The sequence below is a fragment of the Peromyscus eremicus genome, chromosome 8b (assembly GCF_949786415.1).
Source record: "Peromyscus eremicus chromosome 8b, PerEre_H2_v1, whole genome shotgun sequence".
Taxonomy (NCBI): Eukaryota; Metazoa; Chordata; class Mammalia; order Rodentia; family Cricetidae; genus Peromyscus; species Peromyscus eremicus.
The window spans coordinates 27615230-27641953 of NC_081424.1; the positions used below are offsets into that span (position 1 = coordinate 27615230).

A 26724-nucleotide genomic window follows, 5' to 3' on the forward strand; every position below is an offset into this window, starting at 1 on the left:
TTCATCTAGAACTGAATAAAAATAGTGAGACACTGGGTGTCGGTGTAACGCAGATGACATTGCATGAGTGGTCACAGCGGCCATCCATGTGTTGTTATAACCTAGGCAACCACCCTTATGTGCTATCTCCTCTTTATTTTCAAGGTCAATTATGTATGTTTGTTTAAAAAGTTTTATCACATTCATTTTTCATGGACATGTGTGGGCACATATTCCATGGCAAAAGTATGGAGGTCAGCTGGTTCTCTCTTTTTTACCACGTGAGTCTTGGGGATGGGACTTGACTGGGTTGCCAGATTTGGTGGGAAGTGCCTTTACCCACCCAGCCATCTTACTGTCCCAAGTATGCCCTCTTGAATCCTATTTTACAACTAACAAATCCTCAAGTAATCTTTGTAAGAGCATGCATTATAATCTGACATACACTCTTTATAAATTACATAGCTAGTAGTATGCTTGTATTGACATACCTTTTAGTATGCATTAAACATAATTTTAAAAATCCACTGGTGACAAGAAAACAGGGCATCTCGACAGGGAGAGACATACCTAGCTCTCAGCAGGAAACCTTTCACAAGATCTGTCATAGGCTCACAGAGTTAAAGTGTAAAGTTTCCAGTGTTGGAAAATATAATTCAAGAGGAAACGACCCAATCAATAAGATATATCTCAAAATGGGAACATATAAAATGGGATTATACAATAATTGTAGAGTTCATATGAGTTATCTAGTACCACCTGCAATGCTAGGGAGAATCTATGAACCTATATAGAAGACTTATCCCTTATAATTATAAAGTCATAATGTTCAATTTATTAAACTATTAAACTCCCTGACTTTGATATAGGAGTTCTAAGTGTATCTGACATAATGGCGAGGAAGAGATGAAATTCATCAGATGTTGGTATGTTTCTTACTATTTGGATGGAACAATCACAGGAAAAAACTACCCACAACTGGGTGAAGACTATTTATGTGTGTAAATGCACACACACCACAGCACACATGCACAGGTCTCTAGTTTGTGGGTGGTGGTTCTCTCTTTCTGCCATGTGGGACGCAGGATTGAATTCAGGCCCCTTTACCTGCTGGGCTGTCTCTGTGGCCTGACTGTTACTCATGAACGGGGACGCCAGATCAAATGCTGACTGCAGGAAAGGGTACTCTGCCCTGCTACTGATTTCTGATGAGGGAACCCTAATTTTCAGGGTTAGCAAACATGGCCAAGAACATTGTTAAATGAACTTAAAACTTTACTAAACAGGAAGTTTTTTTTATAAAATGTATACAGTAAAGCTGGAGTTTAGAAGTGCTCAATGATGAAGAAAGGTACTTACAGTGACATGAAATAAAAAAGAATATGTGTCGAACCAGAAGACTACAGAGCTTTCTTGTGCAGTACATGGGGCCGCAGCTAGACTGTGAGGCTGGAAATCCTAACATGGCCTCTCTGGCTGCACACTGCACCCCATACAGTGCAGCCAACAAACAGGACATACAGGGAAGAGGAATATCATATTTAGACCCTAAGAAGTTACTTAGCCAAGGCCCTGAGTTTGCTTGTCTATAAAACAGTAGCTATTCAATAGTACTCATGCCAAAGAACCAAATGTGTTCTTATATAACAAATACATAGAACATGTACTTTATAAATAATATTAGAGGAACTGTATGCTTTATTTAAAACCTCTGATACTGTATTACATTGTATTTTTATTTAGAAATATTAAAGTTGTATGTTTTGTAGTCTCACACATAAGCAGCTTTGTGTATTAGCTTTTACTATGTTAGTAGAGTCGCTAAGCAGGTCAGTACTGTGTCTGCTAGAATTCTAAATTGTTTCCTTGTCTAATATTACATAATCCTTAATGCATTCAAAACTAAAGCAACTATATTTACACAGTGAAACCCAGTAAATGAGTAATTCTCAACCCTGTGGGTCGGGAACCCTCTGGAGGTCAAGCAGCCCTCCCACAGGAGTCACCTAAGACCATCAGAAAACACAGATATTTACAATATGACTCATAACTAGCAAATTGACAGTTATGGAGTAACAACAAAATAATTTTATGGTTGAGGGTGTATTAAAGGGCTGCAGCATTAGGAAGGTTAGGAACCACAGCAGTAAATGGTAGTGTGCTGTCTGTCCTTCAGTGGTGGTCACATGAATGGAGACAAGAAGACAGATGCATGTTTTTGTCTTTCCAAATAATGAAAAATAAAACTTTGTTCTACTACACACGGGGCTGAAGTAGAAGACTGAAACTGATTATGAAAGAAAAAGAACAGACATGTATGTCTTTAAGGTTTATAAATTATAGATTATAAAACTAGGCAATACAGGTTAACAACAAATATTTAAAAATTTTAAAGCAGTGGTATTATAAAGGTTAAGTGAAACAGGACAAACAATGCATGACTAGTATTTTTTCTTGAAGGAAAATTTGTTAAGAACTAATGCTAACTTGCTACTATTCATTTAACTTTTGATGCAATCTCACTACATTCTGGAATGTATTCTTATGAGATAGTATTAAAAATACTAAAAAGTATACTGAGTTATTCATTATTACAGTCTGCATATTCAAAACATAAAACACGGAGGCTGGGAGACAGCTTACTATATAAAGTACTTGCTGAACACACATGAGGACCTCAGTTTGGATCCCCAAAGCCCAAAAAAGCTGGGCATAGCAGCACCTGTCTACAGCCCCAAGGCTGGAGGACAAAGACAGGGTGATCCCAGGGCCTTGCTGGCCAGCCACAGTGGTAGAAGAGGCCCTATCTCTAAAACTCAGATGGAGAGGATTAAAGGAAGATTCAACACTGCCCTCCGTCCCTCACATGTGTGCACGTGGACAAGCGTGCACACACAGACACCCCTCCCAAAATAAAACATAAAATTCAGTAAGGATGGTAAGAAAAAATTCATGTAAACACTGAATGTATATATGCTTTCAAAGTAAAATCACACCAAAGAGGGAAAAAAAAGAAACTATTCTAAGTAACTTTTGAACATTTTGACTATTTTACCTTTAGTCCAGAAGGGAAATAAACACACAAACACACACAATGCAGAAAGACCAATCAAAGCAATGTTTAAAAAAAATAAATAAGTGGATTTTTATGAATGGTATGGGAAATTCCTTGTATCATTCTTACCACCTTTCCATAAGTTTATATATAATTAAAATGCTTACATGTTTTTGACTGTCAAAAGTAGATGCCTTAGGTGGCTAGACTAAAGTTTTGTGTGTGTGTATGTGTCTGTGCGTGCGAGTGCACAGATATGTGTGCAGATGTTGTGTATGCCAGAGATCAACTTCAAGTGTCATTCCTAAGGAACCATCTTGAGACAATTTGTCATGAGAACCTGGACCTCACTCATTAGGCTAGACTGGCTGGCCAGTGAGCCCTAGGGGTAGGCAGAGATTGTATCCACAACCCCAGCAATGGTACAAATATGCACTACTAGGCCTGACTGTTTATGTACATGCGAGAGATTGAACTTGGGTCCTAATGCTCATACAGCAAGCAGTTTAATAACTGGGTTATTTTCCTAGGCCTCAGTCTTTTTGCCTTTATCATCATCATCACCCACCACCACCATCATCATCATCTTTTGGTTTTTCAAGTCAGTGTTTCTCTGTGTAACCCTGGCTGTCCTGGAACTCTCTCTGTAGACCCAGCTGGCCTTGAACTCAGAGAACTCAGAGATATGTGTGTGTGTGTGTGTGTGTGTGTGTGTGTGTGTGTGTGTGTATAGTGTGTGTGTGTATATATATATATATATATTTTAAGGCCATTTTCTCTTGGAAAGAACTAGAAAATTTTAGCTTAAGAGAATGTCTCTGACACATGCACACACTAAATTTATTAACAGCTGGTGACTGCGAGGTGGTGAGAAGGGTTATTGTTCATATTAAGTTATTCTATCTGCGTAAGTACTTTTCCCCTGGATAGAAGAGCTGCTTAGATAAAAATGTCAGTTGCATGAATTCCAGGCAATTACCAGGGAAGTTAAGTAAGTGAAAAGGGGCCAAAATACATACTTTAGATGGGAACTTACCTTTTTAGTACAAAGCTATGAAAGTTTTTGCTGTTTGCAGACACCCAATTAAAACCCTTCATCACAGAGATACCTGGTAAGGCACTGAAGAAAATATCAACTAGCATGACTTGTATTGAGTTCTTTCTTCCTTGTAACCAGAGCTAGTTATAAAGGTCATTCAGTAGGGAATCCTCTCTAGTACTCCTCACTTTTAATGCTACAGCTGCTCTTGAAATGTGGACTTTAAAAGGGCACAGTAATCCAGGATGGTACTTTTCAAACTTCTATGGTGAAGAATCAATTTCTTTTTCGCTTAAACAAAAATTGTTTCCATTATCTCCCCTTTCACTATAGAAGATAAGACACCTAGCACCAAATACTATATATATTTTCCCTAAACATATATTTTCCCTAAACTTACTAACTAGAAAGTTTGATTTAATGAAGTACAGTTAAAAGATTAAGACCATTAATAAAATAGACTAATTTTAACTGTATACTCTAATCAAATTCCCAATATCATTGTGCTTGTATTCTACAGCAATTATTAAGTAAAATAAAAATTGCCTGAATACAAGTCCTGTGATACATTGGCAAACGCTCTGATAACCTAGACAGCTACTAATGAAAACAAGCAGGCACCAGCATTTTACTAGACAAGGGGACAGTTCACCTCTGAGCAGACCGAGTAATGACATCAGACTTCATCAGGCCATTCAGAAGAGCATACAATCTAAAACTGAAAAAGTCCTTGCTTCTGGGCCTTTATGTTTAATATTTCTGATTGTGGATGACCAAAAGCTTTCATAGCTTTGTACTAAAAAGGTAAGTTCCTATTTAAAGAATGCATTTTTTTGTCCCTTTTAACTTACATAACTTCCCTGGTAATTAATTGCTTGGAATTCATGCAACTGACATTTTCATCCAAGTACTCTTCTCTCTCTAAGGGAAAAGTACTTTGGCAGATTGAAGTAACTTAGTATGATAACAAAAAATGCAAAATTTTGATTTGGGAGGAGGGATACTATAATTGGCTATGGGTAAATTCTTTAACAACAAATACATACTACTAGAAAAAATTTCTAGAAACACAAGACATATGTGTTTTATAGATGGCTATACCTGGCATCTATGGGTGTAAAAATGTTCAATTAATGATGAGATGACTTCCATACAAACAACCATGCTTCTACTGGGAAGCTGTTCTAAAAGTGCTTCGGGTACATTATTGTGTACATCTGAGATAAGAGAGTTATGATCATCAATATCCTAACAAATATTCAGTAAGATTCTAATATGCATTAAATCTAAAAAAATGACACAGTATCTCAAAGATTAAGTAGTTTCTGGTGGTTTTATCTGATATTTTCCTTCTTATTCTAATCCTAACTTCCAAATTATGTAGAAAAAAATTAATATGAGAGATGGATACAAAAGTCTAGCAAATGGTTGAAGAACACCACCAGATATAACACTAAAGGATTTTTATTTTCTCCAGTGAACATCTATAAATTCTTAACTTGTATTCTTATGGAAGAAAATTAAGTATATCAGTACCTGTCAGCACATAGCTTAGAACTCTTTAAATATATTTTATATTTATATAATTACATATTTGAATTATATACTCTATACTTGTATTTCTGGGTAAAATAAACCAGCATGTATCACTTTATACAGAAAGCATTTCCTATTTAGTCTCACACCCCCACAAAGCCAGTGTGACTGCTTCCTCAAAGAACAAAACAAAGCAGCAACCTAATGCAGTCTGAAGTCCTGCCAGCAGAGGGTGCTAAGATAGAACTGTTTTTTTTTTTCCCCACTGTATCCATGGAGCCACTCACTTATACTGGTTTTCAAAGATATTGAGAACGTCTTGGTAAATTGTCTCCTACATCCAAACAATTTTAAAGTTTCTGAGTAATAAATAAAACTGTTAACTGAAACAAGTCCTTAATTATCAAATAAAAACAAAAACTTTTCTTATGAGTTTGCTGACTCATCTCTCTCATTTCTATTAATCTATGTTATTTATAAGAAGTTAAAATGGGAAAACACATTTATTACAGAACATTTAGTTTGTAAGACTGGAAGTCATAAAAGACATCATGATAATATTCCCTGTATTAAGTTAACCCTGCATGGAAGTGAGAGGCTGTGATGCAGAGGGGAAGCAGGGGACTGCAAAGGTGTTGCTAGGTGCCTACTTCTGACTGAGTCATGATCTCCTAGGTTCTGATTTTGTAACAGCCATGAAACACAAGATTTGTTTGATATCAATAGAACGAAAATGATAGACTGTCTTATTAAAACTTACTTTCTAAACTGGCCAAATAACACAGAACAAAATAAACAATTTTAATGTCATAAAAATTCCTTGTTAGGGGAATTTTCATCTTTATTTATGACATTAAAGAATACTTTACAGAAATCCATAGAGTGACTGTGTGCAATCTGTGATAGTTTTTCATTGAGATGTCAAAATCCCTGACAAGAAACAAATTAAGGAAGGTAGGCTTTATTCCGGCTCAGTTTATGAGGGTACACTCCATCATGACAAGGAAGGTCTGCCATCAGGAACGGGAGGGTGCATCCCATCATGGTGAGGAAGGTAAGGTACTGGGAATGGGAGGGTGCAGTCTATCATAAAACATCAGGAGTGGGAGGGCAGTTCTACACACTGCATGCACACTTATAGAAAGCTATATGTCCTGGTGCTCCACATTCATTCCTTTTTTAATACAGTCCAGAACCCCAGCCCATGAAACCGTGCTGCCCACATTTAGGGTGGATCTTCCAACCTCAACCTAATTTTGGTAATCGCTCATGCATATGCCTAGTGGTTTGTCTCTGAAATGATTCTAGATTCTGTCAGGTTGGTAATCAATAAAACCCAGCATAATGTACCCAAATATTTCTGATGAAAATATAATTAGCATGGCAATTTACTTTCACTATATGTATTTATTTAAATGATAATTGACTAAAGCAAATAAACAAAAACAGCATAGTAATCATGCCATTACAATGCATAGAAGCAAAATAAACATTAATAGACCCAAAGAACAGGATACAAGAAAAAGATGATGTATAATGTAATATCCTAACAACTTACATGAAAGAGTTCATTATTTGATGGAGGGCTATGACCACTTTAAGATGCATACTGTTAATTCAAAACTAAAGGAAACTAGTTTCTTTGTCTCTGTCTCTGTCTTTATCTCCTCTCTCTCTCTCTCACTGTGTGTGTGTGTGTGTGTGTGTGTGTGTGTGTGTGTGTAGTCAATAGAAGTAAAATGTAATTACACTATCTACAATGAGGCAAGAAAAGAGTAAGAAAGAACATGCAGAATCCAGTCATTAGAAACAATATTAAGATGATAGACTGCAAGGGCAGGAGAGATAGTTCAGTGGGCTTAAGAGCAGCTTCCGCTTTTGGAAGGGACCCAGGCTCAGTTCCCAGCACTGAATAATGGCTTACAATCGTCAATAACTCTAGTTCCAGGGGATCCAATACCCTCTTTTGCCCTCTTGAGAACACCATAAGGTACACATATATACATGTAGGCAAAACACTAATGCAAATAAAAATAACTTTTTTTTTAACAAACATGACAGACTGAGAAATCAGTATGTCAGTAACAATGAGTGTAAAATAGTACAAATCCACTAATTTAAAGGCAGAATAAAAAGAGTATGTCCCTAGTCTAGCCTGGTGTGCAGATCACTAATCCCAATTTAAGAAACTGAGGCAGAAGTAGGAACAACAACTTCAACACTTCCCTAGGTGACTTGGTAAGACCCCATCTCAAAATTAAAAATATAAAAAAGGCAAGGGATGTAGCTCAATGGTAGGTGGATTGCCCAATGTGTCCATGAATTCAGTACCTCAGACTACCAAAAAAGAAGTATGATCCTAATTCATGTGACGTACAATAACCTATGCTCAGTTATACAGCAGGTATACATAAAAGGCCAGAAAAGATAGCAGAAAAAGGCAGGGGTGACTATATCTATATCAGACAAAATAGATTCTTGATTGGATCCCAGACGAGAAAAAGGGATATTAAAATGGTAAATAATAGAGAAAAACTGAATAACATCCACAGATTAGTTAGAAGTATTGCATCTCTGAATTTCTTGATCTGTAATTATACCCTGGCTATCTGTTACTATCATCCTAGGAGTCTGACTAAAAGTTTTCAGACAGCTGTAAATATTTTAAAATGAAAATCTAAAAATACTTTAAAAACTACAAATTTCTGCTCATTGAAAACCAAGTGTGGAGAGATACAATCCTGTAATCCCAACACTTGGGAGGATAAGGTGGAAGGAATCCCAGTTCAGAGGCACTTGCCTACACAGAAAGATCCTATCTCAAGTAACAACAACAAGACTCAGTGTTGCGATGCTACTAAGAAGAAAGCAAGACATGGGATGACGGTGAATCAGGTTTCACATTTGGGACTCTGAATGCGCAAAGTGAAGAGGACAGGAGGACTGAGGAAATAGAGAAAGCAGGCGCTGGCAATCAGCGGAGCGGATGCTCCAGCTAGGATGCTCCAGCTAGGAAGCATGCTGAAACATCAGACAAACAGAAATAGGACAAAGTCTTCATTTCATCCCTGGCAACCCTCCCTCCCAGGTAGAGGAGGAAAAGTAGATACCATCTCTTACTTTGCTCAAAAATTAATTGAAGATGAATCAAAGACCTTAATTTAAGACCTGAGACTGAAACTCCTAAGGAAAAACACTTCAAGATACAGGGACAGCCAATGCTCTTCTGCATAGAACATCAGTGGTCTGGGAAATAGCAAAACCTGATGGGCAGGACTGCATTAAATACAAAAGCTCGGTAATGCAAAGGATGAAGCTGTCAGGATGAAAAAGCAATCCACAGAACAGAGTAAAATCTCCTCCAGCTATTCATCCATCTGACAGGAGACTGGCAATCCAAAACATACACAGAACTCAAAATTATACTTCCTTAAATAAATAATTCAACCACTCAATGAACCAAACAACAGACAATTTTCAAAATAACTATAAATGGCCAAAAAGCACATAAAAGAATATATTCAACTTTCTTTACCTGCTAGAAAAATGCAAATCCAAACTACATGGAGCCTCCATCTCACCCTGGTCAGAACAGCTCTCATCAAGTCACAGAAAAGGGACAAATGCCGACGAGGATGCAGAAAGAAGAAACTGTCTACACAGTTGGTGAGATAGCAACCAGTACAGCCACTATGGAAATCCACAAAGATTCTTCCAGAAACTAGAAAGAGATCTACCACATGATCCAGTTGTATGCATCATTCCTGTGGATACACCTCTGGGATAGAAGTCAACGTACAGCAGAGACACCTGCATACTCATGCCTATTGCAGCATTATTCACAAGTGTATAAGGAAAAGAAAAATGGTCCACATCTTAATTGTGGTGGTTACATGGGTATATGCATCATCAAAATTCCTTTATACCGCACAATTAAGATGGGTGCTTCTGGCTACATGTAATTTATATTTGAATATAAGATATTTCAAAAACCTTTATAACTCTGATCAATGTAACATTGAAATATTCAGAATGCTATTTATCAGAGCAGAAGGGCCAAAATTTAACTGAAACTTTTCTCTTAATGTACATGCCAAGATTTTGAAGGATGAAGTGTACATCGTGAGTAGAAAAGAATGAACACAATCAGAGAAAATGATTTTCAGGAGCTGGAGAATGGCTCAGCAGTTAGGAGCACTTAATGAGAACACAAGTTCTATTCCCAGCAGCCCATCACAGCCCAGAACTGTCTTAACTCCAGTTCCAGGGGATCTGATGCCCTCTTTTGACCTCTGTGGGCACAGGTACTCATACAAGTAAGAAAAACATTCATACAAAAGAAAAAAAATCCTTTTTAAAAAGCGATTTTTAAAAATTTAATTCTGTGGGCAGGGTTTTAAAAGCTAAAATTGTCTTATGTTTAATATATGAAATCATTTAATAAGCGTTATTCAATATGTAAACCATATTGCTATGAAGTACTTTAAAAAAATGTAAAATGAAATCAAGATTAGCCCTACGGCAGAAAGTATGCCAAACAAAGAAAATAGTTTTCAAGTATGACAGATCATTATTTTATTGACATTTCCGTTAAAAAAAAAAAAAAAAAAGTGGTAATCTTATATAATTTTAAGACTCAAAATAATAATTTGTGTACATTAAGGATGAACATTATGCTATAATCTATATATTCGCGACCTCATTGAGATGTATCTAAATATTTAAGGGAGACATAAAAGTTGTAACAGTTGCTTCCTCAAGTCAGACAGAGTAAGTGGAACACAAAGTGAAGATCAATAGTCGTGGTACCAGCGCTCAGGCTCCTTGCTGCCTCTCACTGGAGCTCCAGTTACAATACACACACCATTTTTTGAACACTTAAAAGGATCAAGTATATTTTTAAAAATAAAGCATCTAACTTTCTTGCAAACACAGTTCTTTGCTATGACATAGTCAAAGCTCCAGGGACTTCTCAAAGCTGTCAATACACAAGAGCTCAATGTGATACTGTCTTACTCCAGGTTTATGGATCTCAGAATAAGCTTACAACAGAATACAGAGGTTTCCTCAGAGTGGTTCCTTGGGACAGTACTAAGAAGGCAGCCTCAAGCCTGTGCAAAGCAGCAGATTTTTATGGCCTCTGTAATCACACAGCTACCAAAAGCTGGAGATCATTCTAAGGGGGAAGAACTACCAGCTCCTAGAATTTCCTGCAACTTTGTTCTCTCATTTATAAAGCTGCTGTGGATCATAGATGGTGGAGACATGGATCTCAGAAAGAAACGGGTTTCAGGAAATCTCTTTCTTGAAGACAGGCACAGGGGAGACTTTGTGTCCATTTTCTTCTGTTTTTCTTATGTTCTTCAGTTGTTAACTCCTTCTGAATAATTCTCTTGGATTTTAGACTTTCATATATTTCCTTGACTTTCTAGTATGAATTTGATTTATTAAGTCACTGTTTTGTTGCTTTTTAAAAATGCATAATTAAACAACAGTAACTGTACTAAACTAAAAAATTATCTACTTTAATGACGACAGGAAATACTGATTATCTTGTTTAAGAATATATGAAATATTGAAATTAAGGCAAAATTATATTCAAGCATGTGCTAACTGTGTTTATGCCTGCAACAATCTCCCCCGCAGGAAGCGAGCTTGCTTTATTTATTTACCTATTCATTTATATATTTTTGCTGTTTAAATAAAACATTAAACCTGGAGAAACGGCCCAGCAGTTAAGAGTACTGACTGTTCTTGCAGAGGATCCAGGTTTGGTCCTAAACACTCACATGGTGGCTTACAACTCCACTTCCAGGGGATCGAATAGCCTCTGCTGGCCTCTGCAGGTACTGTCTATACATGGTACATATACATACAGCCTGCAACAATTTTTATCTTACCTGAAATCACATGCTGTAGTAAATTCTGCTCCTCCACCCATTGCCCAGCCTTGAACCAGAGCAACGCTTATTAACGGTAGTCTGTATATTAAAGGAAAATGGATGTGAATAAATCTAACCTTAGGGTTCATTTCTATACATCATGTTAAGGTCTTCAACATTTCGCAGTGTTAATAACAAGAGCCATCAAGGGTAATGAATCCTTGAACCTGTGCACCATCAGAAGTAAAGTGGCATACGGCCGAGCACATGGCAGCTCACACTTGTGCTACCAAGGGTTAGCAAACCACCTACCTGAACCACTGCCTGCTTCAGTGGTGGTACAAACTGTAACTGTCTTCTAAACACGGACCCTATGATACACCTTTAGCACAGGGACTCTCTACGCTATCAATCCAGCACAGTCACGGTGAAACTGTCTGCACTACAGTCAGGGTACGGGGATTATGGCCATATCTGAAGAGATAACCTGGTCTGAAACACAGAGCTACAAAATCAAGTATTTAAGATTCCCACCAAAAGACTTACCATTGCTACTTAAACGGCCATAGACTGCTCGTATATATAAGTATTATTTAGTGTTTAAAGTAAATCTTACTGTTTCTGCTTATAAAGAATGTGTGGGGGACATTGGTAAACACCTTCAATCCCAGCACTTGAGAGGCAGAGACAAGTGGATCTCTAAGAGTGAAAAGGCCAGTCTGGTCTACTCCCTGCACAGCCAGGGATATATAGTGAGACCTTATCTTAAAAAAAAAAAAAAAATTAAATAAAAATAAATCATGTCACAACAGTGTGAGAATTCTATCAGATAGATCTAAAATGTTTTCAAAGTATTCATTTTTTATAGGTTCTAACCAAAATGTAAAGCTATTGGTCTAATGTGACTAAATATTTCCTAATAAGCCCTACTTCCAAATAGAAAGGATCACTTAAACGAGAAAACCTTTTTAGCCAGATGTAGTGTTAGACACCTATAATCCAGACTTCAGAAGATGGAAGCAAGGGAATCAGGAGTTTAAGGCTGGCCTTGACTAATAGTAAGTTTGTGTGTGTGTGGCCAAACTGGGCTACATAATACCCTGCCTCATAAATTAATAAAAATTACAATTAAAAAATCTAGAAAAAGGGGCCAATGGCTCAGTGGGTTAGAGTGCTTGTTGCTTTTGCAGAGGACCCAGGTTCAACTCCCAGCCCCCATACAGCAGCTAATAATCATCCACAACTCCAGCTCAGAGGATCTGATGCCTTCCTCTGATCTCTGAAGGCACTAGACACACATGTGGTGCACAATACAGACACCCAGGCAAAACATTCAGACATATAAAGTAAAATAATCTAAAATAAAAAAAGTTTTAAACTAGAAAAAAAAAGTCAAGAACGATGTGGTAAGAGAAACAGTTAAGGCAATGGTATTTAAAACAGTAATGTTATATCTCTATTATTTTTTCTAGACTCTCAGATGAGGACCAAAAATACAGAAATGTCTAATTAATAAGCATGCTTAAATATGATTTTCTTAGTTTTCATCATTTTAAACTGCTTATATTTACAAGAAAATCAGGGATTCAAAGCATGTCAAAATCTACAATCTGAAATGCAGATTTTTTTTCTTCCCTTTTCCTTTATCTAGATACAAAGTACTCCCATTTTTGTCAGATAGCTGTAAAAGTATTTGCCAATCTAGTTTTCTCTCATCTGGACGCAGTCCACCTCGCTCCATTTCTACCGCTCTCCATCCTGGAGGAATCTCTGCATGTCACCTCCTCATCAACATCCTTTCTCTGTCTGGTGTCAGTATCTGACTGTCCCTACAGCTGTTCCTTGTGGTAGCTGGTTATGTGGGCACTGTTTCTTAAATTACTTTCCTCTTTCTCCTGATTTACAACACTGTTCACACCTCACTAACATTTCACTCTAATGACTGTTCTCTATGGCACAAAGAAATAGTCCATCATTATAGCAGACACAGTTTGAAGCTTGGCTAACTTTTTTAAATGTACAAATAATGGAATAATAAATTATTAATTCTGGTATTTTAAAAATCCTATTTTTAAAAGAAAGATACATTACCTCATAAATCTTGTTAAGGTGTTCTGCATGAACATAGATAAGGCCATTCCATTCTTTAAATTAAACAAAAAAACACAAAAATGAGTATATTACATAAGAAATACATTTAAAATTCAGAGTTTGAAAAGAAACAAAGCCAAACTGTTTGAAAATCAAAGTTTTCATTTCACACTCTGTGAGGCTGAACGGAAAATGATACTGTGTGTGTTGCTCTCCCAGAGCTGGAGCTCAGCATTGCACAAGGCGAGTCAGACGGTGGCCTGAACTGCTGTTCTCACTGATGTGGCAAAAGTTCTAAAACAGGGGTTTGAGGAAGACAGGGCCGACTTGGCATCCTAGTTTGAGATCTAGTCCATCATGGCGAGGCAGGCATGGCAGCAGGACCACGGGGCTGCTAGGAGGACTGCATCCTCGGGCAGCAGGCAGGGGTGAATGTGTTGCTTAGCTTCCTTACTTTTCATTCAGACCAGGACCCCAGCCTATGGAATAGTGTCACCCACATTTAGGGTGTTCTTCCCATCTCAATTAACCTAATCTGGAAAAGCCCTCCACAAGAATGCCCCAAGGTTTATTTCCATAGTGACTCTTCAATCCCATCAAGTTGACAACCAAGACTGACCATTACAGCTTCCTAGAACAGAGTCAAGCGCCACTCACGGTAACCTGGGAGAAACCTGAGCGTGACTCCCCACCTGCTACCTCCAGGAAGCCATGTGTAAAAGAAAGGAGTTATGATGAGCTCTGGGATTTTGCACACCAAGGCTGTGATTCCTAGATTTTTTTTTTTTACAAACTATATATTTTCTCATAAGAGCCATACCTTCTTCAATCCAGTATAATCTGACTTTCAGCCTTGTCCCCAAACATTGTAATACCCTATTTGTCAAATTAAATGACTTGTCCTTATTCTCTATCATCTGCTCTTCAACTTGACACCACTTCCTCACTCAGGTCCTCTCTTTCTAGAAGTTTTCACTCCTGATTGTTTGTCTGTTGCTTTGACTGCTCTTCTCCAGTTTTCCCCTTGATTCTTCCCACTCAGCCAATCCCCTAAAGGCAAGTACTCTCCCAAACCCACCCCATAGCTTTCTCTCTCTCTTCTTTATTTGAACTCTTTTCTTTGAAAGTTTAAGCCACTCCCACTGTTGGTTTTGTGTGAAGCATTAGAACCTACTAGATATTTCCACTTCCTGTACTTCTCTGGCATTGCTAATAGGACCTCAAACTCAGCACTCATAACTCCCAGGAGTAAACAGGCAGTGTGAGTTCTAGTGCCACCACTTAGGAAGAGCGTGCACAGGAGCAAATCATGACTATGAGTTCAGTGTTCTCACGCAGAGGAATCAGGAACACAAACAGGAATTCTGGCTGATTTACAGGATGGCAGGAAAGGTAGAAATCTGTACATTCTGTACAGGCTACTTAGTTACTAGAAAAGTTAGTAATGATCAGCAGGCTCGGAATGTTGCTGTTGCCACTAATTTCTCTAGTTTACAAAATCCTCATTATCAGGACTTAAGTGTATCTTTTTAGTTCCTCCTCTTTAATATTCCCAATATTTACTTTCTTTTTTCTGGTTTTATTCCAACTGAGCTAATCTAGACCTGTTTATCAGTTCATGGGTTGATTAGTTTAAAAAAAAAACAAAAACAAAAAAAACAAAAACCAGCTTTACTTCCTAATCAGAATTTCTGTATTTAATTTATTTTTCTTAGATATACTTTCCATCCTGCTGCTTGGTAAAAATCTTCCTGTAGGATAGCGCTTTCCTATCAGCAGCAGAATAAAGTCTAAGATCTTGGAAAAACCAAATCCCACATAATCCTAAAGTACATTACTGACATTATTAACTCCATACCCTTCAACTAAGAATCTTAACTTCAGCCACAACATACCAAAATATCTGGCAACCCTCTAAATATCATATACCTAGTATTATATATTATATATAACATATAACACATATAACACACACACACACATGTTCTGTATTTTGTTCACACCAGCCCATCAATCCATAGCTGTAGCAGCATGTTCTTGTTCTATTTCAAGAAATCCCTGGGTCAAATAATGTGATTCCATCACAACTTTCCAAATGCTACAATAGTTTCCTCTTTTGTGTTTCACAGTACTTTTTTTTTTTTAATTCCTGCACCTTAACTACAGTACTTATAAACTGTTTTGTAAACTGTGTGTTTGAATTCATTATTTGACACATTGCCTCTACAGGATGGGGGCTAAGGAATGTAACAATGAAGTCCTCAACAATCTTGGAAGAACAACCCTTAAGGTACTGTATACTGTTGCTTTTTAATGCTTGAACTAACTGAGCAGAACACCAATGAAGAAACAATCCATCTGCACTGTAGTGCAAAGATGTGGTGGTGGCAGAAAATGCTAGGCTGTGTGATACCTTCCTTGAGGCTGACAGCATACTACCAATACTAATGGCAATTCTGTAATGGAATGAGTGTGTTCTGACCATAATACATCATAAAGCAGAATTTAAAACTGGCCCCAAAGACCCAGGGATAAGGTTTAATTTGGCCAAGCATGGGAGCACACATCTTAATCTCAACACTTGGGAGGCAGAGGCAGGAGAATCTCTGAGTTTCAGGCCAGCCTGGTCTATACAAAAAATGAGGAAGTAGATAGAACAGGAGGAGGGAACGGAAGAAGAATTATTATTAAGTCATCACCCAAAGCTACATAGTCAAACACTCATTTATTTCCCTGAGTTGAAGGAGGAAGAGAAGTCAAGGGGCTAGAGGCATGACTCAGCAGTTAAGAACATGGGCTATTCCTCTAGGGACCAGGGTTCAATTTCCAGCACCCACACTGTAGCTCACCACATCTGTAACTCCCATTCCAGGAGATCAAATACCCTGTTCTGTCCTCCCTGGACAGGCAGGTGATGCATAGGCATACATGCAGATAAAACACCCATACACATAAAACAAAATTTAAAAAGGATGAAAGGAAGGAATGGGGAGGGGGGTGGGGGGGAGGGAGAGCAAAAAACAAAACATTACCAGGAGGAAATAATCATGGAAAAGACCAACCTGCCAATGTTTGGGTATAGGCAGCTGGGAAGTACTGGACAAAGGCGTGGAGAGCCGCCACAGATGTTTCCTTTGTCTGTACCCTGGGATACAAGTTCACCTTTTTAGCTCTTCCCAATAACAACCGTGACAAAGCATGTGCAGAACTCAATGTGCACAAAGAAACCATGAGCATCGCACTATGCACTTGCAACCATCTTGAGTACAAAAACTCCCATCTGCAAAGCATCTTATTCTATGACCATAAGAACTAGCTTTATGGATTGATGAACTTCTTCCAAATACACTGAAAGATATTTGGAAAATAAGTAATTTTTCTATATATCATTATGGCTAAAATGAAATTGTACAAGAGTAGCAACAAGCCCTAAGCAGTTAGACAGAAATTGGGGGGGGGGGGGGGAGTCGCAGCAGACATTTAAGCAACGAAGACCCAAGCAATACATTGTCAGTAGAGTAACAAAAGAGGTCAGGGATGAAGGAGGACAGTATCTTCAAGCTAGGTGAAGACTCTGAAGCTTTCTAAGCACCAAACCTTTCCTTGACTCTTTACACCCACTGCTGTAAAGTAAGCAATTCTGTATTTCCCTGTACACTCAAGTTTACCACTGTGGACTTTGATTCCTTCTTACTTCTTTTTTTGTTTTGTTTTGTTTTTTGAGACAGGGTTTCTCTGTGTAGCTTTGCGCCTTTTCCTGGATCTTGCTCTGTAGACCAGGCTGGCCTCGAAATCACAAAGATCCACCTGGCTCTGCCTCCCGAGTGCTGGGATTAAAGGTGTGAGCCACCACCGCCCAGCTCCTTCTTACTTCTAAAAGGAGACTTCTTAGGGTCTCCAGAACATTCATGGCATAAAACCTCGCTCTTGTAATTGAGTAATATTTCCACCCTTTTTTCTACCTTTTGCTATCCTCCTTTACCTAACTCTTCAGGGCTAACCCTGTGTCACATTCATCCATCTCCTGGCTTCCACGTCTTCGATTAAGAACCAACTGTGTAACAGGGGCAACTGGAGTTCCTTTCCTCATCAGGAAACCAAAGACCCCAAGAGAAGTCAGCTTCTTAAGGGATCAGTCACACATGAAAGGAAAACGTAGGGAAACAGCTTAGGAACACAATATTGCCAATGTTGGCACTGTCATGGGTATGTGAAGGTTTCACTGGATTTGTCTGTTTCTATGGACATTTGGAAATTTTCTTCAGACTTTTTAATTGAAAAATTACAGTGGCAAAACATCAACATAACTACCCTTTAAAGACAAGTCATTTAATAATCATACTAAAGCGTTTTATTAAATTTAGAGGACAATGTAATCCACTTACTAAACTGTCATATATTTCAGTTACTTCATCATTCCCAGAAGGCAAATTCACCAAATATACAGATGCTGCTGACACATCTGTAACACAAACACTCAGCATGCTGGACACAGAAGAGCTTCACTGAGAGAAAACACATTCACAATGTGAGATCACAGTAGGTCTCATTGTCTCAGCTGCAAGTGTTAGATGTATTCGTACATCCAACTGTGAAGTGCCTGAGATTGCTAGGCTCCAAGATTGCAAATTTCATGTTTACACAAACACAATTACTTCTCAGGTGCAGAAGAATACAGACTATCTGGAAAAAAAATGGCTCAGGAATTTTATATACACCACTTCTACTTGTCAATTTTAAAATAATCATGTGATAAATATACCCTATACGTGACAAATGCTATTGTCACTCTGAATATTACCCACAAAGAAGTTGGTATAGTGGCTCATGACTATCAGCCGAGCTCTCAGAAGGCTGGGGTGGAAGGATTTCAGGGACTTTGAATCCAGTCAAGAATACAAAATGTACATAATGAGCTCTAAGAAAGTCTGAGCTAGAGTAAGACTGTACACACACACACACACACACACACACACACACACACACGCACAAAATTTGAGGAACTTTCACAGATGGGAGATCTAAGGAATCATGATGACTCCTAAATAGGACTCCAAAGCAGAAAAGGACACACTAGAACTACCAATACCAATAATTTATGGAATTCCTTTTCTCTCTTCTCTTTTACACTACTCTGACAAGTAAAAGCAAGTACATATCTAATGTGCACAACTTGAGATAATCACCAATTCAACTATCAGCACCCATTCACGCTGCAGATACACCCATCATTTCTAGTATTTTTCTCCCATCCCCTTTATTATCAGTGTGGAGCGTGTGTGTAAAAACATTCAACATAAGATCCACCATCTTAGGAAAGTTTATGGATATACTCTCATTATAGACACTATGCTAGAGAACTAATTTCTAGCACGAATTTACCTGGGTAATAGAAGCTCTCCTTTCCCTATTCCCTCCTCACTACTGTCAACCACTATTTTCCTCCATGCTTCAATCTCACTATTTGAGATTCCACATATGAGATCCCAGAGCAGAGATTCATATGCTGATTCATTCATTGGTACATACATTTTTGATGAATCTTTAGATCAAAGTAATAGCTAAAACAAAGGGCATAGGGTACACATATGGAGGACTCTATACTAGTCTTCCAACTTTTTCACAATCTTAAAATTATTCTAAAATTTAAATTTTTTTTCTTTAAAAATAGTCAATCAAATTAGAAAAGAAAGAGACCCAGGGGCATTACTGGAGGGGGAGAAGAGCATCAGGATCAACACTGAAGACAAGAGACACTCATTCTCCAAAAACACCAGCACAACCAAGAGTCCTCCTCTTGGACCACAAGGATGAGTCATTCCAGCATGTCAACCAAAATGTCTTTTATAGATACCCTGTAGGTAAGACCTTAACATTTATTTGTTTTTCTGTATTATTCCACTTATAAATCTTTATAATTTCTCATTAAAAATAAACAAAACAAAAACCATTGTTTGAAGGCTATTAAGGAGTACGAATGAATTATAGCAACCACCACCCAGGTTAAAATACGACTTTTTCAGCCGTGTCTGACGGGAGCAACCTCGGTGCACAGCCCACATACTTGCCTCTGGAGTGGAGAGTGCTTTCACAGCATTCAGATCAGATCCTGAGCAAAAAGTATTTTTTGCCCCATGGACAATGAGGCCTTTCCCTTCTGTCCAATTTTCCAATTCAATTACCCTTTCCAAAAGTTGTAGCATCATGACACCTACCAGATGAGAGAGTAAAACATGAACACATGTAATAGACTGATAAAACCAGAAATAGTAAAGTGCCAAGCAAGACCACTAGGACATACACTTTACAAATATTGACTGTATAGCTACCAAATGCCTACTGTGCTATACAATGCAATATACAAGCAAGGTATATAAAACAGCCCCTACCTTAAAATTTTAAATTCATTAATCTATGTATCTTAAGAAATTGGACAAATTTATTTGGAAAGAAAAATAAGAATGTACCATACAGGTCCTAGACATAGAAAAGTTGGGATATACAATATTGGATACAGTGATAAGGAAAAATTACTCCTTATGGTAAACATAGCAGCTCAACAAGTTTTATGAGCATAGATAACTGATATTTTATGACATACAGTCTATAAAAAATATAGGGCAAAGTGAGAGTCTAACTCTCTTCCCAGCAAGACTAACAAGATTTTAGTTCGGTCTGGAAAGGGCTAATAAATATGTAATAAATTAATGACATAGTTGACAAACTGACATGCCTGAGGGCACACTATGAAAGTGCTTCACAGGTCGACCAGCAGTCAAATCAATGATTTATATATTAGATAGTTATGGTGATATGATTACAAAATCCTATGCAAGCGTCCTTTAACAATAAATTTAAAATCGGAAACAGCAGAAAACGTTTCGTGAAGTTCTATTGAATAATTTGTATCTATGCACATCTTTGGTTATCTTCCAAGGTCATGTCCTCAATATGCTTAATTTTACTTTCCTAGGTAAATGGAATTAGAAGCCAAAGTAAAGATCATAACTGAAGGTCGGAACTTCCAGAGAATCTACTGTTTCCAAGCCTTACTACCCAGATCCCATTAAAATATACAGACTTATTTTTGGAAAAAAAAAAAATCCCACAAGGTCAATAATCACTACTCTGCCATTTTTAAAGTAACCAGCGGTGATGAGGTTCTGCAGTAAATGTTAGATCAATGTTATAAATTCACAGATAACTAATGAAATCAACCTTTCTAAGTATGATCTACTGAAAATGGAAACTTCTTAAGAATATCCTGAGTGCTTGAAAAATATTATTACATGACAATTATTTATAGTTTGGGAGAAACCAAAGATCCACACATTTAATGTAAAAATAAATCAAAACAGACAAATATGCATCTTCAATCATGCATGACATTTAAGTGCCAAAACAATAATAGTGGCCATGAATATAAAACAACAAACTATAGTACTAGTTAATTTTAAACTCACTCTTTTGACTTAGTGCACTAAACCTTAAGAGCTGGAGAAGACCTTACACAATAATGGGCCGTAGAGTATCTGACTGGACTGTTTTTAAGAAAAGGCATGGCAGCAGTTCACTCATCTCCCCATCCAAGCTAACAAAACACCAAGACTCAAAACATCTCTGCTTTAATTGTTTTGCATATTATGCATCAAACTAATATTCTCCTACATAATTGAATATATGGAGCTACTACCATTAATTACATGCAAATTTTGAACACTTGAAAGTGGGTGGTCAACTGAGATATACACTAAATGTAGTAACAGATTTCAAAAACATACTATAAAAACAAAAAGGGGAAAAAAATCTCACATGTGACTTCTTATAGGAGTTATTTTTAGTGAAAATATTTTTGAAACATTTATGTTTGATATACACAGAATCAAAATGTTAAACTGCCTAATCAAAATTTAGTTTCTAAACTAGCCAAATAACATACAATAAAATAAATCTAATTCCACAAGGATTTCTTGTTGGGGAAATTTTCATCTTCATTTATGACATTAAAAAGTACTTTACAGAAATCCATAGAGTGACTGTATGCAATCTGTGAGAGTTGCTTTTCTCACTGTAATGTCAAAATTCCCGACAAGAAACAAATTAAAGAAAGAAGGCTTTATTCCAGCTCACACTTTACAAGAGTACATGCCATCAGGGCAAGGAGGGTATAACATCAGAACAAGGGTGCATTCCATCATGGTGAGGAAGGTAAGGTATTGGGAGCCTATCATAGGGAAGAAGGTATGACATCAGAACAAGGGTGCATTCCATGATGAGGAAGGCATGGCATCAGGAATGGGAAGGCAGCTCTATTTGATTTTGCTTTCTAAATAGTGACTGCTTAGAATATTTAACACTACACATGAATTCATTTTTATCAAGATTTATACTCACGATTTAAAAAAAAATCAACATATGCATAATTACAAAAATAGTTCTGGTTCACTTTATAGAAAATTGTTTCTGTGTATATATATTCTATAAGGAATACCGAGACTCTCAAGAATTCTTCCACCAGGAAAAGGCAAGAAAAACTATGACAGCAGGCTATGACTTAGTGTCATTCTTTAGCTAGAGAAGGCAGACCTCTCATACCTGAGAAGGCATTCATTTTATTGGGGTTGTTCAGAGTGAGAATGCCAATGCCATTCTGTTTCTTCTGAAGGTCAATGGATCCACCAGGAAACTGCTCCAGGATCTTTTTCACTTCCTCCTCGTGGAAGCCATGAGAAGTATTATAAAGCGACACTCCCGTTTGTAACAGCTTCATCCTTGCAGACAGAGACGGAGTCAAAAGACTTTTTGCCATTTCTAGAAAAGAAAGAAGTATGCAGTTGTCCCAATAAAAAGAGATTAATTTTTAATTTTCTACTGTTATGTCTGGATATAATAATAAGCCTTTCTCTTGAATTGTAAAAACCTCTCCAATGAAGGTAAGCTCCATCAAAAAAAAAAAAAAGAAAGAAAGAAAGAAAAAAGAAAAAAAAAAAGATTAAGACACAGTCTGGCTAAGTAGACCAGGGTAGCCTACAACTCATTTTCCTTCAAGGTTCCTGTAGTAGAAGTTATCTACAGTCCCACCAGGGCCCGCAGCTATTCAGACCCAAATAAACACACAGATGCTTATATTATTTAAACTGTTTGACCTAATGGCTCAAGCTTCTTGCTATCTAGTTCTTATATTTTAAATTAGCCCCTTTCTATTAATCTATAAGTTGCTACATGGCTTTTGGCTTACTGGTATTTTACATCTTACTTCTCATGGCGACAGCGGCCGGCAGTGTCTCCTGACTCAGCCTTCCACTTCCCAGAATTCTCCTCTCTCTTTGTCCCGCCTATACTTCCTGCCGGGCTACTGGCCAATCAGCACTTTATTTATTAACCAATCAGAGCAACACATTCACAGCATACAGATATCCACAGCAGGTTTCAGCTTTCTTAAGGGTTTGCCCACGCTGGGTTGGGCTTTCAGTGATGTACCTGCCTTTAAGTCATTCTTCTTCTTGGAAGTAAACCAATAAAGGCACTAAGTTCACCAAGGTGGAACTGTGTGGACTGTGATGTCGGTCTGTCATTGGTTCTCAGTTTGGACAGAACAGACACTTGCTTTGTATCTCCCCCAGGAACAGTGTACTGCAGCATTTCCTGTGTGTGCATTTTTTTTTATTGACTGTTACAGATCTTTTATTCTACTGCCCACAGCTTTCCTAAAGTCTGTAAGGTAACAAATCTCACATTCCTAGCTCTGATTCAGGACTCATTTACTGGATGTCCCTATAATTCAACTGGGATATTCTGAAATTGAGATATTTTTAATGCCACTTTACCAACAAAAGAATTGTGTCCAAAGCTTTCTGTGATGTGACCTTTACTTAAAACTTTTATCTCTTCTCTCATGACCACCCCTCACATAACACATACATACATACATAGATACATACATGGACCCAAATAACCAGTCTCACAAATGTAACATGCTATATTATTTCCTCCCTTAATTTTTTCTTTTTCTTTCTTTTTTTTTTGACCTGGTACTTCAAAAACAGAATTCCTAAGTTTTCCCTGAATGTGATTATTATTATTATCATCCCATATTAGCATGTTACACATATCAGTAATTTTCATTTCCTCTCACAAGGCAAACGGATGTTATGGGTTAGGACTAATATACTCTTTTAGATTTAGAGGTGATTTACCAGTAAACTGCAAAAAATGATTAGCAAACTTAATGGAGGGAACACAGGCAAGACCTATGTGATCCTACTCATTTCCATTTCCAGAGACTGACTGACTTTGAGCTCTCTGTAGGAGACAACCAAGTGTGCCTGCCTCTATTGGTACTGCTATTTTGACTTGGATTCTCTTTCATTTCCTCTCCACTGGCCAGTCTTCTTCCCACAATATCCTTCATATTTTGGGAAGACACCTGAAGCTACCTTTACTCTCTCACAGTAAGAAGGCCACACAGAGCAGGTTGTCATGGTTCTGCTGGATCTGCTTCTGCTATAGAAAAACAAAAGATAAGCTCTCAAGATCACACACAAACTCAATTGAGAAGTTGAGTAGCCTACACAGTCAGAAGGAAACCTAATGAGTTTATCATTTTTAAATGGGCTGTGTGTGCTCTGTGAAGTTTTGGTTTGCTCCTGAGTATGATCCAGTATGAAGAGATAATTAAGAAATTAATTTAGGCCGGGCGGTGGTGGCGCACGCCTTTAATCCCAGCACTCGGGAGGCAGAGCCAGGCGGATCTCTGTGAGTTCGAGGCCAGCCTGGGCTACCAAGTGAGTCCCAGGAAAGGCGCAAAGCTACACAGAGAAACCCTGTCTCGAAAAACCAGAAAAAAAAAAAAAAAAAGAAAGAAATTAATTTGGAGCAAAAGTTCTGATCTTCTCCACACTGGTCATAACTCCAAATGAAAATGCTAAGTCTGATTAGGATTTAGATGGCTATTTAAAGAATACTATTTTGTCTGCATTTTTATAATGCTTTGTTTAGGAAAAGAACAAGAAATTAATATATAAAATATAGAGTAGAGGATTAAAAACCATTGGCATTTTAATTGTTACTATAGGTTAGTAGAATCAGTATTTTTTGTTTGTCTGTTTGGTAAGGGATCTGCCTACTTTAAATATATTGTCTCATTCTCCAACATCTGGCAACTCTAGCATGATTAGTATTATTGCTATCAGATCATGCCTCTTTACCTTCAAATCACTGAACACTTAAAATAGTTAGGTAATGCATTGCTTTGTTAGAAAACCTTGATTTGTGAAATGGACACTTTCCCAAGAAAGGCTTCTCTTAAGACATGTACCCATTCTACTAATTCCTTATTTTTCTCTTCTTCCTTTTATTCTGTGCCTTCCCCAATACTGACCCTTGTTTTCTGTACTCCTTTGAGATTCCTTGTCTGTACCCGAGTAATTCAAAGTACAGCTTAAGCCCGCTAGACTCACTGACCCAAACCTTGGGATTCCAATTCTAACAATTTGATAATAGTATATTGTGCATACTTTCACCCCAATTCTAAATTCACAAGCTAAAATACACAATGGTCTGGGCTGGAGAGATGGCTCAATGGTTAAAATTGTTTACCCTTCTTCCAGAGAACCTGAGTTTGGTTCCCAGCTGGTAACTCCTGCTCCAGGAGACACAGTCCTCTTCTGACCTCTCACTCATGTGCACATAACCTGGCCACTCCCCCATATGCATTATTAAAAAGAAATCATTTTTAAGGACGCATGATGGCTGTAATGCTAAGATGATAAGATGTCAGACATTAGTGAATTAGTGTAGAATCTGAAAATACAAGTAAAGAATTTGAAATTCAGGGGCTGCCACGGACTAGACACATATAAACAACCTCTATTTGCTTTACTCTTGGGCACACAAGGCAATGAAAAGGTTCTGGGGCAGTTACAATTTTATAAAACTTTCTTCAGTGCAAAAGAACTATCCAAACTGTGTCATGCAGGGTGCCTTGCTGTCCTACCAGGAAACAGATTGTTCCAGCTGAGAAAGCTAACCGTCAAACCACTGGAAAGCTGAAAAGAATACCCCTCTGGCCATCTGGGACCAAAGGTTCTCCTCTCTAATTCTTATATACTAGTTCCTCCATTGAAAGTCCTTTTCTATTTAACACCACGCTGGAAACATTGAATTGTGCTAGAAAATTAACATAACTCCATAGTAAGGAAGGAAGTCAACAATGAAAAATCAGAAGGCATTTTAGACTGAAATATATAACCTGTTTCTCTGGTTTTCAATTTTATACTCCTTAATTCTCAGGTTCCACTACATGCCACCCACACTTCTCCCTACACACACAAAACCAAGTAAGTAACTTTCATGTCCTCAAATCTTGCTTTCTGTCGTCTCAAATTTCAGCACGTGTGATGTTACAGTCTTTTGCATTTCAGGCAGTAATTCCAAGTCATCCACTCTAACTCCCCAGTCTGCATAAAATCCCATCTCCACTACCAACATCTGTGGTCGCATCAAACACTATCATAACTACTTCTTTTGACAAACTGTCCTACTAAACTTAGTTGCCAAGCGGGCATCTGGCGTGCTGAGAATAGTTCCTGGAAAACAGTAATTTCCAATCATTTCCTTAAAACAAATTCGTAGGCTTAAGGACCTGACCACAGAGCTAACTCACCATCTATCCGGTTCGTTATTCTAACTCACCCTGCTGCCAACTTTGTTTCTTCACAAGCAGGTTTGCCTTTCTGGAATGATGATCATTGCTCTGTGCGCACCAGCTAACCATGTGCTAATCAGCTGTCTAGTCATAGTCCAATAAGGTGTCCCAAAACAAAACCAACCCGTTTGTTACCATGTTCCTTCTTCCTCCACCCCTGAGATTTCACAATCTACCTGTCCCTGCCTCCAAGAAAAATGCTATTTCTCCATCGATTAGTCTTGCTCGTTTCTCTAAACCCGTAGCATCCAGAACAAGAGACGGTCACACGTTATAGAATCGGACGTGGAAGTTAGGAAAATAAGAAGTCTGACTTTGACGTCCTTCAGAAAGTCTTTCCAGGCAGTAACTCCTCTGGAATTTGGACAAAAGTGGGGGGGGGGGGGTCGATACCTGCAGTTACACCCGCCAAAGTTGGGTGGCTTTTCTTTTGTTG

The 26724-nt window shown here is 37.8% G+C and overlaps 1 protein-coding gene across 1 annotated transcript in view; it reads right to left on the reverse strand.

The window, feature by feature from the left end:
* Echdc1 (ethylmalonyl-CoA decarboxylase 1) overlaps positions 1–26452 on the reverse strand; it is a 28708-nt gene extending 2256 nt beyond the window's left edge. Inside the window, exons 1-5 of the mRNA XM_059272610.1 lie at positions 26276–26452; positions 22178–22393; positions 19651–19793; positions 13583–13635; positions 11510–11590 (exon numbers count right to left, since the gene is read on the reverse strand). Coding sequence (XP_059128593.1) covers positions 11510–11590; positions 13583–13635; positions 19651–19793; positions 22178–22393; positions 26276–26357 — 575 coding nt within the window. The 5' untranslated portion in view covers positions 26358–26452. The remainder of the gene's footprint in view (positions 1–11509; positions 11591–13582; positions 13636–19650; positions 19794–22177; positions 22394–26275) is intronic.
* Between the last annotated feature and the right edge of the window lie 272 nt (positions 26453–26724).